This window comes from Penicillium alfredii (assembly GCF_028826965.1).
Source record: "Penicillium alfredii strain IBT 34128 chromosome Unknown utg000005l_segment0_segment0, whole genome shotgun sequence".
NCBI classification, from domain to species: Eukaryota; Fungi; Ascomycota; class Eurotiomycetes; order Eurotiales; family Aspergillaceae; genus Penicillium; species Penicillium alfredii.
In genome coordinates, this window is record NW_026622702.1 from 700,917 (window position 1) to 713,927 (window position 13,011).

Here is a 13,011-nt window from a genome sequence, read left to right on the forward strand (position 1 = left end):
GTGAGAACGGACTCTGGAGAGATCGTAATGAGAGGTATGGGATGGGGAATGAGAGTCGGGAATGTCCAGGTGTCCACTGGCAACGTCCACGGGTCCACCTTGAAGAGTGCTTACCTAACATCCCAAACACGACCTTTCGAGACCGCGGCACGCGTTCGTCAGCTCTTGATTCACGCGCTGCGAGCTTCCCAAGATCATTGACGGCTGTTGATAGATCTATTTCCTTTTCCTTTTTCTTCTCCTTCTCCTTCTCCTTCTTCTCTCCCCCCCCCCCGAAACAAGTGGACCCCAAATCTGCACTCCCAAGGGCGGAAGTGAAGTTCATGGCGGGAGCTCAAGAACCCTCGGGCTTGGATGTATGTTTCTCCCCATTTCTTTGTGAAGATAAAGAGCTAGAGGCTGACTTGGTGATGTAGTACGAGATGTCTATCCGGACACTGCACCTAGAGAAAGAGTATGAGAAGACCCTTGCAGACTCGGCGCGTCTTCTTGATGCCGAGCGAGATCGCGTGAGGCGTATGGAACACCTGCTTCTCAAATTTGAAAGCCAGGCTCTACGTTCACAATTGGAGCAAGCAAATGGGCAGTTGTTTGGACTAGCCAATGCTGAGTCGGAAGCCTGTCTTCAGCTCGATGAAGCCTGCCGGGAAATCGATAGCTTGGATCTTCGGGCACAGGCCTCGTCCAGTGAAATACAAAAGCTCAAGGTAGGGCTTGCTTTTTGCCGGAAAATTCATATGAAGAGGTGTGAACTTACCAGCCGCAGGGCCAAATTTCAACCTTCAACAATAGTTCGACTGACTACAATACTATACTATCGGAAAAACTTCATCTTTCGCGCGATATTTCCAATTTGAGATCAGAAAACGAACGGCTGAAGACACAAAATTCGTCCCACCAAAACCTGATTACCAAATCGCGGGAGATGGAACGGCAACTGAATTCTCTCGAAATCGCTCTTGAAAATGAAAGGCACGCCCATGAACGAACCCAGGCCAAGGAGTCCCAGCAAGCGGCAGAGATAACTAAGCTATCTGCGCAAAGTGAGGAGTTGCGAAACGAGCTCATGGAAGAAGCGCGAGGGAGACAGCAGCTAGAACAAGACTCTCGCCAGCGGAACCTAGAATGGGACAACCAACGGACCAAGCTCGAGGGAAGAATTGAATACCTGACAAAACAATTGCGGTCAACCAGAGACAAATTGCAGGAATCTCATAATGACTCCCAGCAGAGACGCGCAAATGTTAGGTTCAATGAAGATGGTGCATCGGATTCCCGACCTTCAACGATTCCTCCTCGGCGGTCTGGTCCGGACCATGGAGCCGGCATGACCATTGCAACCCCTGGCGCCGTTCGTGTCCAAGATAAGATCAAAAGGCAATCGGCATTGCCTGGGGACAAATCAGCATTTTCCATCACCCCGTTTCTGAACCGCACCGGTGCCCGGACAGATTCCCCGATAAGTTCAGAAGGGGAAGAAGAACCTCCTACGACTAATGGAAAATTTCATGGGTCTTCCACCAAGGATAGCCCTTCAAATAAGCTACACGATCATGGCTCTGTCTTGCAGAACCCGCCTGCTCCGCGACAAGCCGCTGTCAAATCAAGCAAACTGAAGCCCAAACCGCGCCAGGGTAAATCCGCTATAGAAGACTCGGCCGCTGGGCCCAAGAAGCCCGCCAGCCGTCTCGATAGCAATGTGCATTCCAGGGAATCTGATGAGCCGCGTGAATCCGTCGGGCAGACTAAGCCCAAGAAGCGCAAACTGGGTGCTCAACGGGAACGAATTTTGTTTGACGAAGAAGAAGAGGAACATGGAGAAAACCGAAAAACAGGGCGCAAACTTCCCCTTGGCATGGGACGAAGCTCGGTTTTGGGGACTTTACCGCCTGCTACATTGTCGGGCGAGCGAACGGGGGGCTTTGGGGCACCCATGGGGTTTTCCCCGCTAAAGCGAGATCGGAAGCGATTGTGAGCAAAGCTGTTGAATAATTCAACTTGTAAGATCCATGGATCATTGTGTCTCTTGGCGACTCTTATGAAAAGGACCTTTTTGGACGGGCGGAAACTCCTGCTTTTTTTTTCTGCCGGCAGAAACATGTTTCTCCAATTCTCGTGTAGCGTCTTTCCCCTGCAACTTCCTCTAGACTCTGCGTCATGTTCGCAATCCTCTCCCTCCGATCTTCGCGCAATGCTTCTAGCCTCGGGCTGCTTAATCAAGCAAGGCGGGCCTCCTCAAAGCGTTGGCAAGCCCGCCAGCAGAAAGATAATTTCACAAGAGAGGCGGTCGTGCAGGGGCTGAAAAGCCGAGCTGCTTTTAAATTGTTGCAGGTATTAACATATATAACTCGCCTCCCTGTCACGACTGTGCCTGACGTCTTTGTCCGGTAGATTGATGAAAAACATCGGATTTTCAGGGGTGGACAGACGGTAGTCGATTTGGTATGTACCTAGGTAGTGGCTTCGCGCACATTTGGTCCCTGAGCTAATTCCAATTCTCCCGTAGGGATATGCACCCGGTTCATGGTCTCAGGTACGTTGGTGGCTGCTGTCTTCATGAACCGATGGCTTATCATTCGGAAACAGGTGGCCGTGAGCCGAACCCAGCCGCAGGGTCGCGTCCTCGGCGTCGATATCATCCCGGCCCAACCCCCGAAAGGTGTCTCCACAATCCAAGGCAATTTCCTTTCCCCGGAGATTCAAACATACATTCAAGAATTTTTGTGCAACCCAAACAGGGGCAGGCCACGCCATCCCGCGGCTCCTGCGGATTCTGGTGCCAGTGTGTTGGAACTGGACACGACCATGTTCCAACCAACCGATCCTGGGTCGAGCAATACAGGGACCAGTGCAGATAAGCGTGATGGATTTGTTGGACGTACTGTGGATGTGGTTCTCAGTGATATGTCTGCCCCCTGGTTCCAGACATCTGGGTTCTGGAAACGAAGTCTAAGTGATCCTTATCATAGGATGATGAACACCAGCGGCATCAATTTCAGAGACCATGCTGGAAGTATGGTAAGAACCTTCTATGATAGTTTCAACACATGTGGGATGCCTCTTTGCTGACTTCCGAAAGGACCTCTGTCATGCCGCCTTGCGCTTTAGCTCGCTCGTTCTAAAGACCGGAGGCCATTTCGTCTGCAAATTTTACCAAGGGGCAGAAGATAAGGAATTGGAGAGACAGTTGAGGGATTTGTTTCAGAAAGTTTACCGACTCAAACCCGAATCATCTCGCAGTGTATCCCCCCCCCCCCCCCTGGCTGGATGGTATGATTGTTGACTAAAGCAATTCAACAGGAATCCAAGGAGGCATATTTTGTCAGTCTTGACCGTAAATCATGAGGCTTTGATTCCATGGGCCAGCACGTGGTTTGTCATAAGCAACGGGTTTCCTAGAGAACCTCCATCTCTTCGTTTTCCGACGCATCATCCCACTCAACATCAGCCAGTGCAGCTTCCGCTTTCTCTTGGACCTTGAGGTATATCAGCAGTGCAGGTGGAATCATGAAAAGATGCGGTGCTAACCTCTTTTAGCCCGCTCAATTCTTCCACGTACCCTGGCTCGTTCAGGGCTTTTCGTACAAACTCCCAACCTTGGTCTTGATATGCACCGGTTACCTTTTCAGAGCAAGCGCTACAGCATGTGTAATTCTTGCCAGTGACGGAAACATTCTCAAATGTCGAAAGGAATCCTCGAATCTGGTGAGGTACAAGCCCTAAAGGATGATCCTCCTGCTCGTCACTTTGTTTCGAGGGAGCTGGAGCTGCAGCTCCTTTGGGGTGCTGCAGGAGTGACACGAGAAGCTCAACCAGAAGTGCAGAGGCTATCGCAGCTACTCCGGGGCGGGTGACGGTACACTGTTGATCGAGTGTTTGGTCTTTGATAGACTGCCCAATAATCAGTACTGAGTTGGAGTGTTTTCGGTAAATCTCTTACATTGGCGGGTGCTACAACGTCATTGCAGAAATAGCATCCGAGGTCCGCCGTCGCATGCCCAGCCTCCGTGACGCCGTGGCGCATGACTACAAAGGAATCAAACCCCAGGGCCGCATTCATCACGATTTTCCCGGCGGCTTTCCCCATCACAGTGGGTAACCAGCGGGATTCTCGGGTGTCCATCAGAAGGAATATGGCATCATGCCCATCGATCAATGCTTTGAGGGTTTCGAATTCGGCTTGCGTCTCGCTCTCGTTCACGATCGGATGACCGGCCATGGGCACGGAAAGAACATGTCCCGCAGTCTCCACTCCTGGGTAGATCTCGGCGAGTGCTTGGGATGCGCGATGCGCTTTCTGCGCGCCCCCGTTCAAGCAGTCTATAAATGCGAAAAGGGGCTGGCGGACTGGGTTGGAAAATGATACGGTTCCTTGGTCGACAAAAGTTATTTTCTTCACCCCCCATCCCTGATTGAGTTCAGTGATCAGCTGGTCGATTCCATGGAGCTCAGCGTTGAGATCCCATACCAACAAATTCCGAGCGACATAGCTGCCCAGCGTCCCAGCTCCGAGCAAGAGACACTTGGTCTGCTTGATCTTGTCGAGGTTTAGCGTGGGACTAATCCGCCATTTCATGAGCTTGAGATTGAGGTCGACCGATTGATCAGCCAACCTGAAGGCAGTGGGTAACAAAAGTTAGCCTTCGCATATGGAGAAGATATCAATTTACTGCGACGGTACCTCTTGGGATCCATGTATTCTGTCAGGTTCACAATTCTCCCCGACAACTTCCCGGTTGGGTTGCGTTCCCAACCCGTCACCTTCGGCATCCGCTCTTGGATGTTAGGTGACTTCGCGGCATCTGACGCTTGCGCCGATCTTGATTCCAGCTGAATCACTATGCTGCGGCCTTGGTCTCGTCTTGATTGAACGTCGCGATACCGAAGCACCTGTACCTTGTCAAGGCCCCATCGTTGCTTGACGAGCACCAACAAATTCCGTAACATCCAACCAGGGGCGGTTTCATAGTTTGATGGGTCTGCAAAGCAAACGTAGCAGTCCTCGAAAGCGGCACTCTCAAAAAATCCATGTTCATATTCTGACAATGATGCAATTTGCCAGCTGCTATGCGTTGAACCACCCTCTGGCTGGATCACCTTGGTTCCTGAGTCTGAGGATGAGGTATGGCCGGAATCCCCTCGGTGTCTTCGGGCGAGAAAAAATCCTCGTTGGCGACCATCCACCCCATATGACCAAGTCTGCACAGCTTCCACCAGGGCGGTGCTGTCATCTTGGGACAGGTGCCTTCCCGATCCGGTCTCTTGACTGTGTGACTCGGGGACTGAGGACACAGTGGATATCACAGGGACCCATGGGGGATCGGAATGAATTGCGGGGAAAGCAAACCAGTAGTGGAACTTGTATTTTTTGAGGTCTGCAAATGACAGGATGACGAAACTCGACAGCAAGGACGGGCAGGAGTAGATGGTGCCATCGTTGATGGCATCCCAGATCTGGAGTAGGCAACACATTATTATCTCCGTTCAAACGCCATTTCCCCCGAATAAATGATTCCTACCGTTTTCCCAGTTTGGTGGATCATTTGCGATTTGTCCATGTTCCGGTATTCCTCGACGGTGTTGACATTTTTGATTATGCCTTCCGCCCGGTAGTAGCTGGCTGGTGCCCTGTATCAAAGCAAACCGCCCATCAGTGACACTAGGTTTGTCAAGGTAAAATCAAAATGGAAGCCCGTCAATCTTACTCGATGCTGGTGAGTGCGTTTCCATGGATTTGCATTCGACATGAAGCAGCCGCGGGGTCTGTGGAACGAATCTCATAGAGACCCAACAGTGGCCGGGCAGAGTCATCCAGTTTGTCATGGTTGATTTTGGAGGATGCTAGGGTCGTATAGAAAGGGAGCTCGATATCAGAAGCAAACGGGGTGTACTGCATATTGAGGTGATTTCGACCAACATGGGAGTCATAGAAGCATTCATGGAGGGAGGAAGGAAGTGATGTAACCGAGGGTGGGGAGAGCTCTTTTATCTAAGAAAATCCCCTCGTGATCAAGCGACGTGATCTACCTCTCGTGGAATCTCCCGATGCCCAATGTAATCTTGCGGCTTATCAGGCGGGCCCCACTTGGATCTTCTTCTTCTTCTTCTTCTTTGTTGCCCCTCCCTTGGTCTTGAAATTCGCCCGATCTCTTCCATATACTACTTCAGAGAATGCTCATCGGCTTATGCGGAGGTCAGCAGACTTGTTGTTTTTGTTGTTTCCTTCTTGAAAACGCGTCATCTGAGCTAACAGAGGGTTCTGGGGAAAAGGCATCTGTGCTGGCAAACATGCGATTGCCGAGTACCTGATTCAGCAGGGTTTCCAGCTGCTCGAGCTCACTAGCAAAAGTCATCACCGAATCACCGATGAACCAGACGATGATCTCCGGTTACAAGCCTCAGATATTAGGAAGAAAGGGGACGCTCAGGTCTCGGAGCTAGTCTTTGAGAATGCCGACTCCCTTCTTGATTTTGCGACCAAACGATGGCAAGACCGCTGGGTTACTACTGATATTGCGGACGGCCTCACCTTGGATCGATTCCTTCTACGACCCTTCTTCCTCCTCGTGAGTGTCGATGCGCCAGTGAGTCTTCGTTGGAAACGATTCACCGACAGGTTCGTTGCACCGATGTGCACCCTTCACCAGATAGATAACCTGATGGATTGGTTTCCACTGCAGGTGTTGGCGAAGACAACTGGACCCGCCCGACCTCGAGAAATTCGTCCTATGGAACGACCGACACCTTTATGATAGGGATATTGGACGCGTCTATTTGACTGACCGAGCCCAAGTACGCTTGTTCAATTCCTCCTCGTCCCTGGAAGAACTGCACCAAGCCCTTGGGATACTTGACCTGGCCGACGAACAACGATTACGACCCAATTGGGATCAATATTTTATGCAACTGGCGTCTCTTGCGGCACAGAGAAGCAACTGCATGAAAAGAAGAGTGGGGTGTGTGCTTGTTCGAGAGCGTCGAGTCATCAGCACTGGGTACAATGGCACCCCTCGGCATCTCCAGAACTGCAACGAGGGTGGATGTATGAAATTAACCCCCAAATTTCCATTTCGCACCGTCTTGAATTTCACGCTTACTTTACTCGTCATTAGGTCCGAGATGCAATCGTGGTGACGGGGGTGGAATTGGTCTCTCAACCTGTCTTTGCATTCACGCTGAAGAAAACGCATTGCTGGAAGCCGGTCGAGAACGCATCCGAGAGGGTGCTATTCTCTATTGCGATACGTAAGTCTAATCAAGACGCCTTTCGACTTGTTCCAACTCTTAATCGGGGTCATAGGTGTCCCTGTTTGACGTGTACTGTCAAAATTGCCCAGGTGGGCATCTCTGAAGTGGTTTACTCGCAGGGCTACAACATGGACAAAGATGTACGTCTCAGTCTGATCTTGGGGGGTTCGCTGGACGAATTAACCTATTAACTTATCATCCAGAGTGCTGCGATTCTAGAGGCCGCAGGCGTGCGTCTCCGACAATTCCACCCGGTATCTCTTTCCTCTCAACTACTCTACCTGTTGATTTGTGTCCTCGCTGACCTTGATGTTACAGCCATCGAATGGGCTGATCTATCTACAGGGGTTCGGCGAACCGGCCAAGGGTTCAGGCCCAGTGTGATTAAGACCATGATATCAGGGAGGATTGATTTCTCAACCCAAGGAGATGCATGGGTGGATCATTTGCAAAATCCAAACACAAAAAAAAAAAAAAAAAAAAAAACAAGTATCAGCCAGGCATTATAAAGGCCTCCATTCATGAATGGACAACTATTTTTCTTCCTTTATTCGAAGCATGCTACGATCGTAAGTTCATCAGAATTCGGATATCTTCCAGAGGTCTCCATGGATACTTCGATACCTACAACCACGATCTGGGTACTTGATGAGTACAAGGCCCATGAGTACTCGCTACTTACTAGGTAGAGGGACCTTAAAATAACCTATCATCGGTACTTACCCCGAGGTATTTCGTAAGTCAACCTGCAGCATTTTGCCGGGCAGAAAAAAAAAGGTCATGACTCAGCGAGTTTTTTGGCGGGGCTCATCGCTCAAGCATTTTGGACGGTTCCAAGGTTATGACTCAATTGGCTTCTTTCACACTCTTCTCTTTTTTGAATTCGCATTTTCCAAGGTCCAGTATCTCTGTTGCAGTGCTTTAAAATGCCTACGGTTCACCTGCTTGACTATGTCGCAGGCAACATTCGCTCATTGGTCAATGCGATCAATCGGGTTGGATATGAAGTGGAATGGATCAGATCCCCGGAGGATGTGAAAAACGCCGAAGTGGGTAGACCATCTATTAATCAAGTGGTCGCTGCTAATGGGATCGTAGAAACTCATCCTTCCAGGTGTCGGTCACTTTGGCCATTGCCTCTCCCAACTCGACCAGGGAGGCTTTCTAGAACCGATCCGACAACACATTGAAGCAGGAAAGCCCTTTATGGGAATCTGTGTTGGTCTACAGGCCCTCTTTCGGGGCTCGGAGGAAGACACCGAGGTCCCGGGGCTGGGGCTGATCCCAATGCGTATTCAGAAGTTCAATGACAGTTCCAAAAGCGTGCCGCACATTGGGTGGAATTCTGCGATGAACACCGGGGATGACAGTGCCAAGCAACAGAGTTTCTATGGCTTGCGGCCGATCAGCAAATACTATTACGTCCACTCCTATGCGGCTCCGTACAAACCAGGGGCCCTCGAGAACGATGGTTGGTCTGTGGCCACAGCCACCTATGGAGAGGAGGAATTCATCGGTGCAATCAGTCGAGGGAACATATTTGGGACGCAATTTCACCCGGAGAAAAGCGGAATCGCGGGCTTGCGAGCCATCCGGGCCTTCTTGAATGGCGACCGACTTCAATCACTTGCGCCAGAGTCGGTCGCTGGCAAAGGAGAGGACGGCTTGACTCGCAGGGTCATTGCCTGTCTCGATGTTCGGACGAATGATACAGGCGATCTAGTGGTCACCAAGGGTGACCAATATGATGTTCGCGAGAAAAGTGGTGTGGACGCTGGTGGCCAGGTCAGGAACCTGGGAAAGCCCGTCGACATGGCTAAGAAGTATTATGAGCAAGGAGCGGACGAAGTCACATTCTTGAACATCACCTCTTTCCGAAACTGCCCGCTCGCCGACACGCCTATGCTTGAAATCCTGCGAAGAGCATCGGAAACAGTCTTTGTACCCTTGACCATTGGAGGGGGTATTAGGGACACGGTTGACACCGATGGGACTGAGGTTCCCGCTCTTGATGTGGCAACCATGTATTTCAAGTCCGGTGCCGATAAAGTTAGCATTGGCTCGGATGCGGTCTTCGTCGCTGAGGAGTACTACAATGCGGGCGAGAAACTGAGTGGCCAAACCGCCATCGAGACCATCTCCAAGGCCTATGGGAAGCAAGCGGTCGTGGTGAGCGTCGACCCGAAACGGGTCTATGTGGATCGACCCGAGGACACCAACCACCATACAATTCAGACCAGCTACCCCAATGCGGCTGGACAGCGCTTCTGCTGGTACCAATGTACGGTTAAAGGCGGCCGAGAAACGCGCGATGTGGATGTACGGCAGCTCGTCAGAGCGGTCGAAGCGATGGGCGCTGGAGAGATTCTTCTGAATTGCATCGACAAGGATGGGAGCAACAGTGGATTTGATCTGGAATTGATCAACGATGTCAAGGCTGCCATCAAAATTCCCGTCATCGCTTCCAGCGGTGCCGGCGTACCTGACCATTTTGCCGAGGTTTTCAGCAAAACAACCACAGATGCGGCGTTGGGCGCTGGCATGGTAAGTGGGTCAGAGCTCAATCGGTTTGAAAGAGTTGCTAACACGTTCCTTAGTTCCACCGAGGCGAATATACCGTGAGCCAAGTGAAGGAGCACCTTCAGAAAGAGAGATTCCTGGTGCGCCAATTCGAGGCCGAGCTCTGATTTCCACAATTAACACATATTGCATTGAGTATATTCACAGGGTTGTAAAAATGCCAATTCCCACAATGTGCATCATCATATACATACAGTAAAGGAGAGAGTAGAGTGTAGGTATGGAACGGTATAGACTTAAGGCGGTATCCAAGGCGGTGGCCGAGGCGGTAACGTGGAGTCATCTGACTTTTCTCTCTTGCCACTTCCACCCTCATCTCTCGGCTTCCCCTTTGCTTGTCCGTCACTCCCACCTTATCTCGAGAGCCCATTGATTTGTTAGATGACATCCAGTACTGTCTTTTTCCCCTGAACAGCCCATTCTGATTCCTCAGTCTCTCGTCAGTCTCTCGGCACCCAACGCTGACCTCGATCGGAGTTCCTATCATCATACCGGGTCGCACTATACTGGGATTTGGTTATCTGCAAGGACCCTTTGCTCACGGCAGTGGTTTGCAGGTCAAGGCTTTTGAGGTGACTACCAGGCGCGATCACTTAAAGGACGGCAACTATCTTCTCATTCTCTTCATTGCGACTCTTTTTACTACAGCGACAGTTTTCGACAATTGTATCCATCAATACTTTGTTCTCCCTTTGTATACAGTGCTTTGAATGCTCACCTTCCAGCATCCAACACACGGTTTCATTTCCCCTACATTGGTCTCGGGCACTTCTCGATAGATCCTGGGCTCTCCATTTCCATTCCCTTCTTCCCTTCCTCTCCCAATATTTCACGCTTTCTCTGTGCATCATCACCCCCTCATCCTATCTGTTTAACTCCCCCGCGTGTCTAAATCCCCTTCCTGCCTTGTCTCCTGTGGTCGCTTGTTCTCCCTCTGTGGTGCCTCTAAAATTCTTGGTCTAAATACATCCACGGCCATCTTTGTTGCACACACAGTTGAATACAATGTCATCGTCTGTTCATTTCAAATTCAAGTCCCAGAAAGAACCCTCAAGGGTCACGTTTGATGGCACTGGTATTTCTGTCTTTGAACTCAAACGAGAGATCATCAGCCAGAGTAGATTGGGCGACGGGACCGACTTTGAACTGTCCATTTACAACGAAGATACTGGCGAGGGTATGTTTCTCCCCTGGTGTTGATCTTGAAACCATTTTGACAATTTTCCGACAGAGTATGACGACGACACAACCATCATTCCTCGGTCCACGTCGGTGATTGCTCGCCGACTACCTGCTGCTCGCGCTGGTAAAGGAGGTGCCGCCCGCTATGTATCGGGTAAAATGCCAATCAACGCTCGCAATGTCTCTCGCAACGAACCTACGAGTCGAGCAGCCCCTGGGGGCAACCATTCGGTGAACAACAACGTCCTAGAGCTCAACAATGCGCAGACCGAAGAAGAGAAGATCAATGCACTTTTCAACCTCCAGGCCAGTCAGTGGAAGGAGCAGCAGCAAGAAATGGCCAAGTGAGTGCACTCCTTCGATGCGTTCGACCTTGGGGTGTATGATATATATTGACCCTTGACCTCAGTGCGACGCCTGTCCCATTTGGTCGTGGCCGGGGAAAACCTGTGAATGTGCCTGATCATCCTCCGCCTCCTGGGTATCTGTGTTACCGTTGCAGAGAGAAAGGTAGCGACCCCTTTCCCATCCAATAATTACCAATGCCAATTTGCTGACACCTATAACCAGGCCATTGGATTCAAGCATGCCCAACCAACAACGATCCCAAGTTTGACGGCAAGTATCGAGTCAAACGGTCAACCGGTATACCGCGCTCGCTCCAGACCAAGGTTGAGAAGCCGGAATCATTGGTCCCGGATGGCTCCAATGAAGACCCAAGGAACACAGGGGTAATGGTCAATGCCGATGGTGACTTCGTCATTGCGAAGCCGGATAAGGCAGCCTGGGAACTGTACCAAGAAAAGGCCAAGGCATCTGCTGCCGCTGCCGCCGAAGCTGCCGCTGCCGAGGAGCGCAAGGCACTGCAGAGTCGAGGTCTGGAATGCCCAATCGACAAGAGGATGTTCTTAGAACCAACAAAGACACCGTGTTGTCAGAGGACATATTGCAATGACTGTATCTCAAATGCCTTGATTGAAAGTGACTTTGTCTGCCCGGGCTGTGCAACAGAGGGTGTTTTACTCGATAATCTCATTCCGGATGACGAGGCTGTTTCCAAAATCAAAGTGTACGAAGCTGAGAAAATTGAAGCGAAGAAAGAGAAGGAAAAGCAAGCTACCGGCCAGGATGGTGTATCCGTCAACGAAACTGCCGAGACCGATCCAAGTGGCTCCCCGGTCAACCAGGAGCGAGCGCCGTCAACACAGGTTCCGGAAGCTATGCCGGCGCCATCAAAGAAACGGCCAGCTGAGGACGAGGCCGTTCATGAACCCGAAAGCTCTAGCCCCGGAAATGCGGCAAAGAAACAAAAGTCAGAGGATGATCAACCCGATTCGCAAGGCACGGACCAAAACCCCAGGGAGGCAGGGATGCCTTTCAATCAACAGATGCCTTTCGGCGACTTTGGGTTCATGCAATCCCAGGGCATGCCGGGAATGCCTTTTCCAGATGCTGGATTCGGGAACGACGCGATGGGGCTCATGAACCCGATGGCCATGGCTTCGGCTAATGGTTTCCCCTCTGGCATAGCCCCTGGGTGGAACCCCATGAATATGCCTTTCAATCCCCTCCAGATGTATAGTGATCAGGGCAGCGGTCCAATGCCCAATGGCTTTCCTGGCATGTTCAGTGGAGACTCCTCCATGCCGATGTTCCCCATTGTTCCTCCTATGGGGGGTCCAATGGGTCAGAACTTCAGCGGTCCCGGCATGAACAACTTTTCCAATCAACAACGAACCGCTTTTAGCACCCCATACGCTCGAGAGGAAGACTCGGCATATTTCCGTCAGCCGGTGAACCCACAGCGTCACCAGGCGAGAAATCGGCGAGTACGGCCCAGCGATTATCGGGAACTTTGAATGGGAGGCGGATCAGGAATATGGCGTTGTGAACTCGCATGCACTATGTATAGGCATATTTAAAGCGGCTTTGTCTTCTTCTGCGGCTCCCGGCGTCTTGTGGCTTTTTTATTTCTTTCTTGATTTTTCTTCCAGATTCTTA

The 13,011-nt window shown here is 51.0% G+C and overlaps 5 protein-coding genes across 5 annotated transcripts; 4 read left to right on the top strand and 1 right to left on the bottom strand.

Annotated features, from left to right (window-relative positions):
- Positions 1 to 323: 323 nt before the first annotated feature.
- On the top strand, positions 324 to 3,283 carry NUU61_003692 (uncharacterized protein; the record flags this gene model as incomplete). Its single annotated transcript, XM_056654274.1, has 7 exons — positions 324 to 356; positions 417 to 707; positions 767 to 1,971; positions 2,418 to 2,442; positions 2,507 to 2,533; positions 2,587 to 3,018; positions 3,080 to 3,283. The coding sequence occupies 7 exons, from the start codon at positions 324 to 326 to the stop codon at positions 3,281 to 3,283; spliced, it is 2,217 nt and encodes a 738-aa protein (XP_056512301.1).
- A 112-nt stretch (positions 3,284 to 3,395) lies between these two features.
- Positions 3,396 to 5,896, bottom strand: NUU61_003693 (putative autophagy ubiquitin-activating enzyme ApgG; the record flags this gene model as incomplete). The annotated part of the gene is made up of 6 exons (XM_056654275.1): positions 3,396 to 3,476; positions 3,529 to 3,891; positions 3,941 to 4,613; positions 4,682 to 5,454; positions 5,520 to 5,628; positions 5,706 to 5,896. The coding sequence occupies 6 exons, from the start codon at positions 5,894 to 5,896 to the stop codon at positions 3,396 to 3,398; spliced, it is 2,190 nt and encodes a 729-aa protein (XP_056512302.1).
- A 289-nt stretch (positions 5,897 to 6,185) lies between these two features.
- On the top strand, positions 6,186 to 7,632 carry NUU61_003694 (deoxycytidine monophosphate deaminase; the record flags this gene model as incomplete). Its single annotated transcript, XM_056654276.1, has 7 exons — positions 6,186 to 6,193; positions 6,254 to 6,616; positions 6,681 to 7,042; positions 7,113 to 7,245; positions 7,301 to 7,388; positions 7,452 to 7,502; positions 7,567 to 7,632. The coding sequence occupies 7 exons, from the start codon at positions 6,186 to 6,188 to the stop codon at positions 7,630 to 7,632; spliced, it is 1,071 nt and encodes a 356-aa protein (XP_056512303.1).
- Positions 7,633 to 8,174: 542 nt separating this feature from the next.
- Positions 8,175 to 9,935, top strand: NUU61_003695 (imidazoleglycerol-phosphate synthase; the record flags this gene model as incomplete). The annotated part of the gene is made up of 3 exons (XM_056654277.1): positions 8,175 to 8,297; positions 8,347 to 9,792; positions 9,846 to 9,935. The coding sequence occupies 3 exons, from the start codon at positions 8,175 to 8,177 to the stop codon at positions 9,933 to 9,935; spliced, it is 1,659 nt and encodes a 552-aa protein (XP_056512304.1).
- Positions 9,936 to 10,833: 898 nt separating this feature from the next.
- NUU61_003696 (cleavage polyadenylation factor subunit MPE1) lies at positions 10,834 to 12,869 on the top strand (the record flags this gene model as incomplete). Its single annotated transcript, XM_056654278.1, has 4 exons — positions 10,834 to 11,005; positions 11,060 to 11,354; positions 11,420 to 11,520; positions 11,581 to 12,869. The coding sequence occupies 4 exons, from the start codon at positions 10,834 to 10,836 to the stop codon at positions 12,867 to 12,869; spliced, it is 1,857 nt and encodes a 618-aa protein (XP_056512305.1).
- Positions 12,870 to 13,011: the final 142 nt, after the last annotated feature.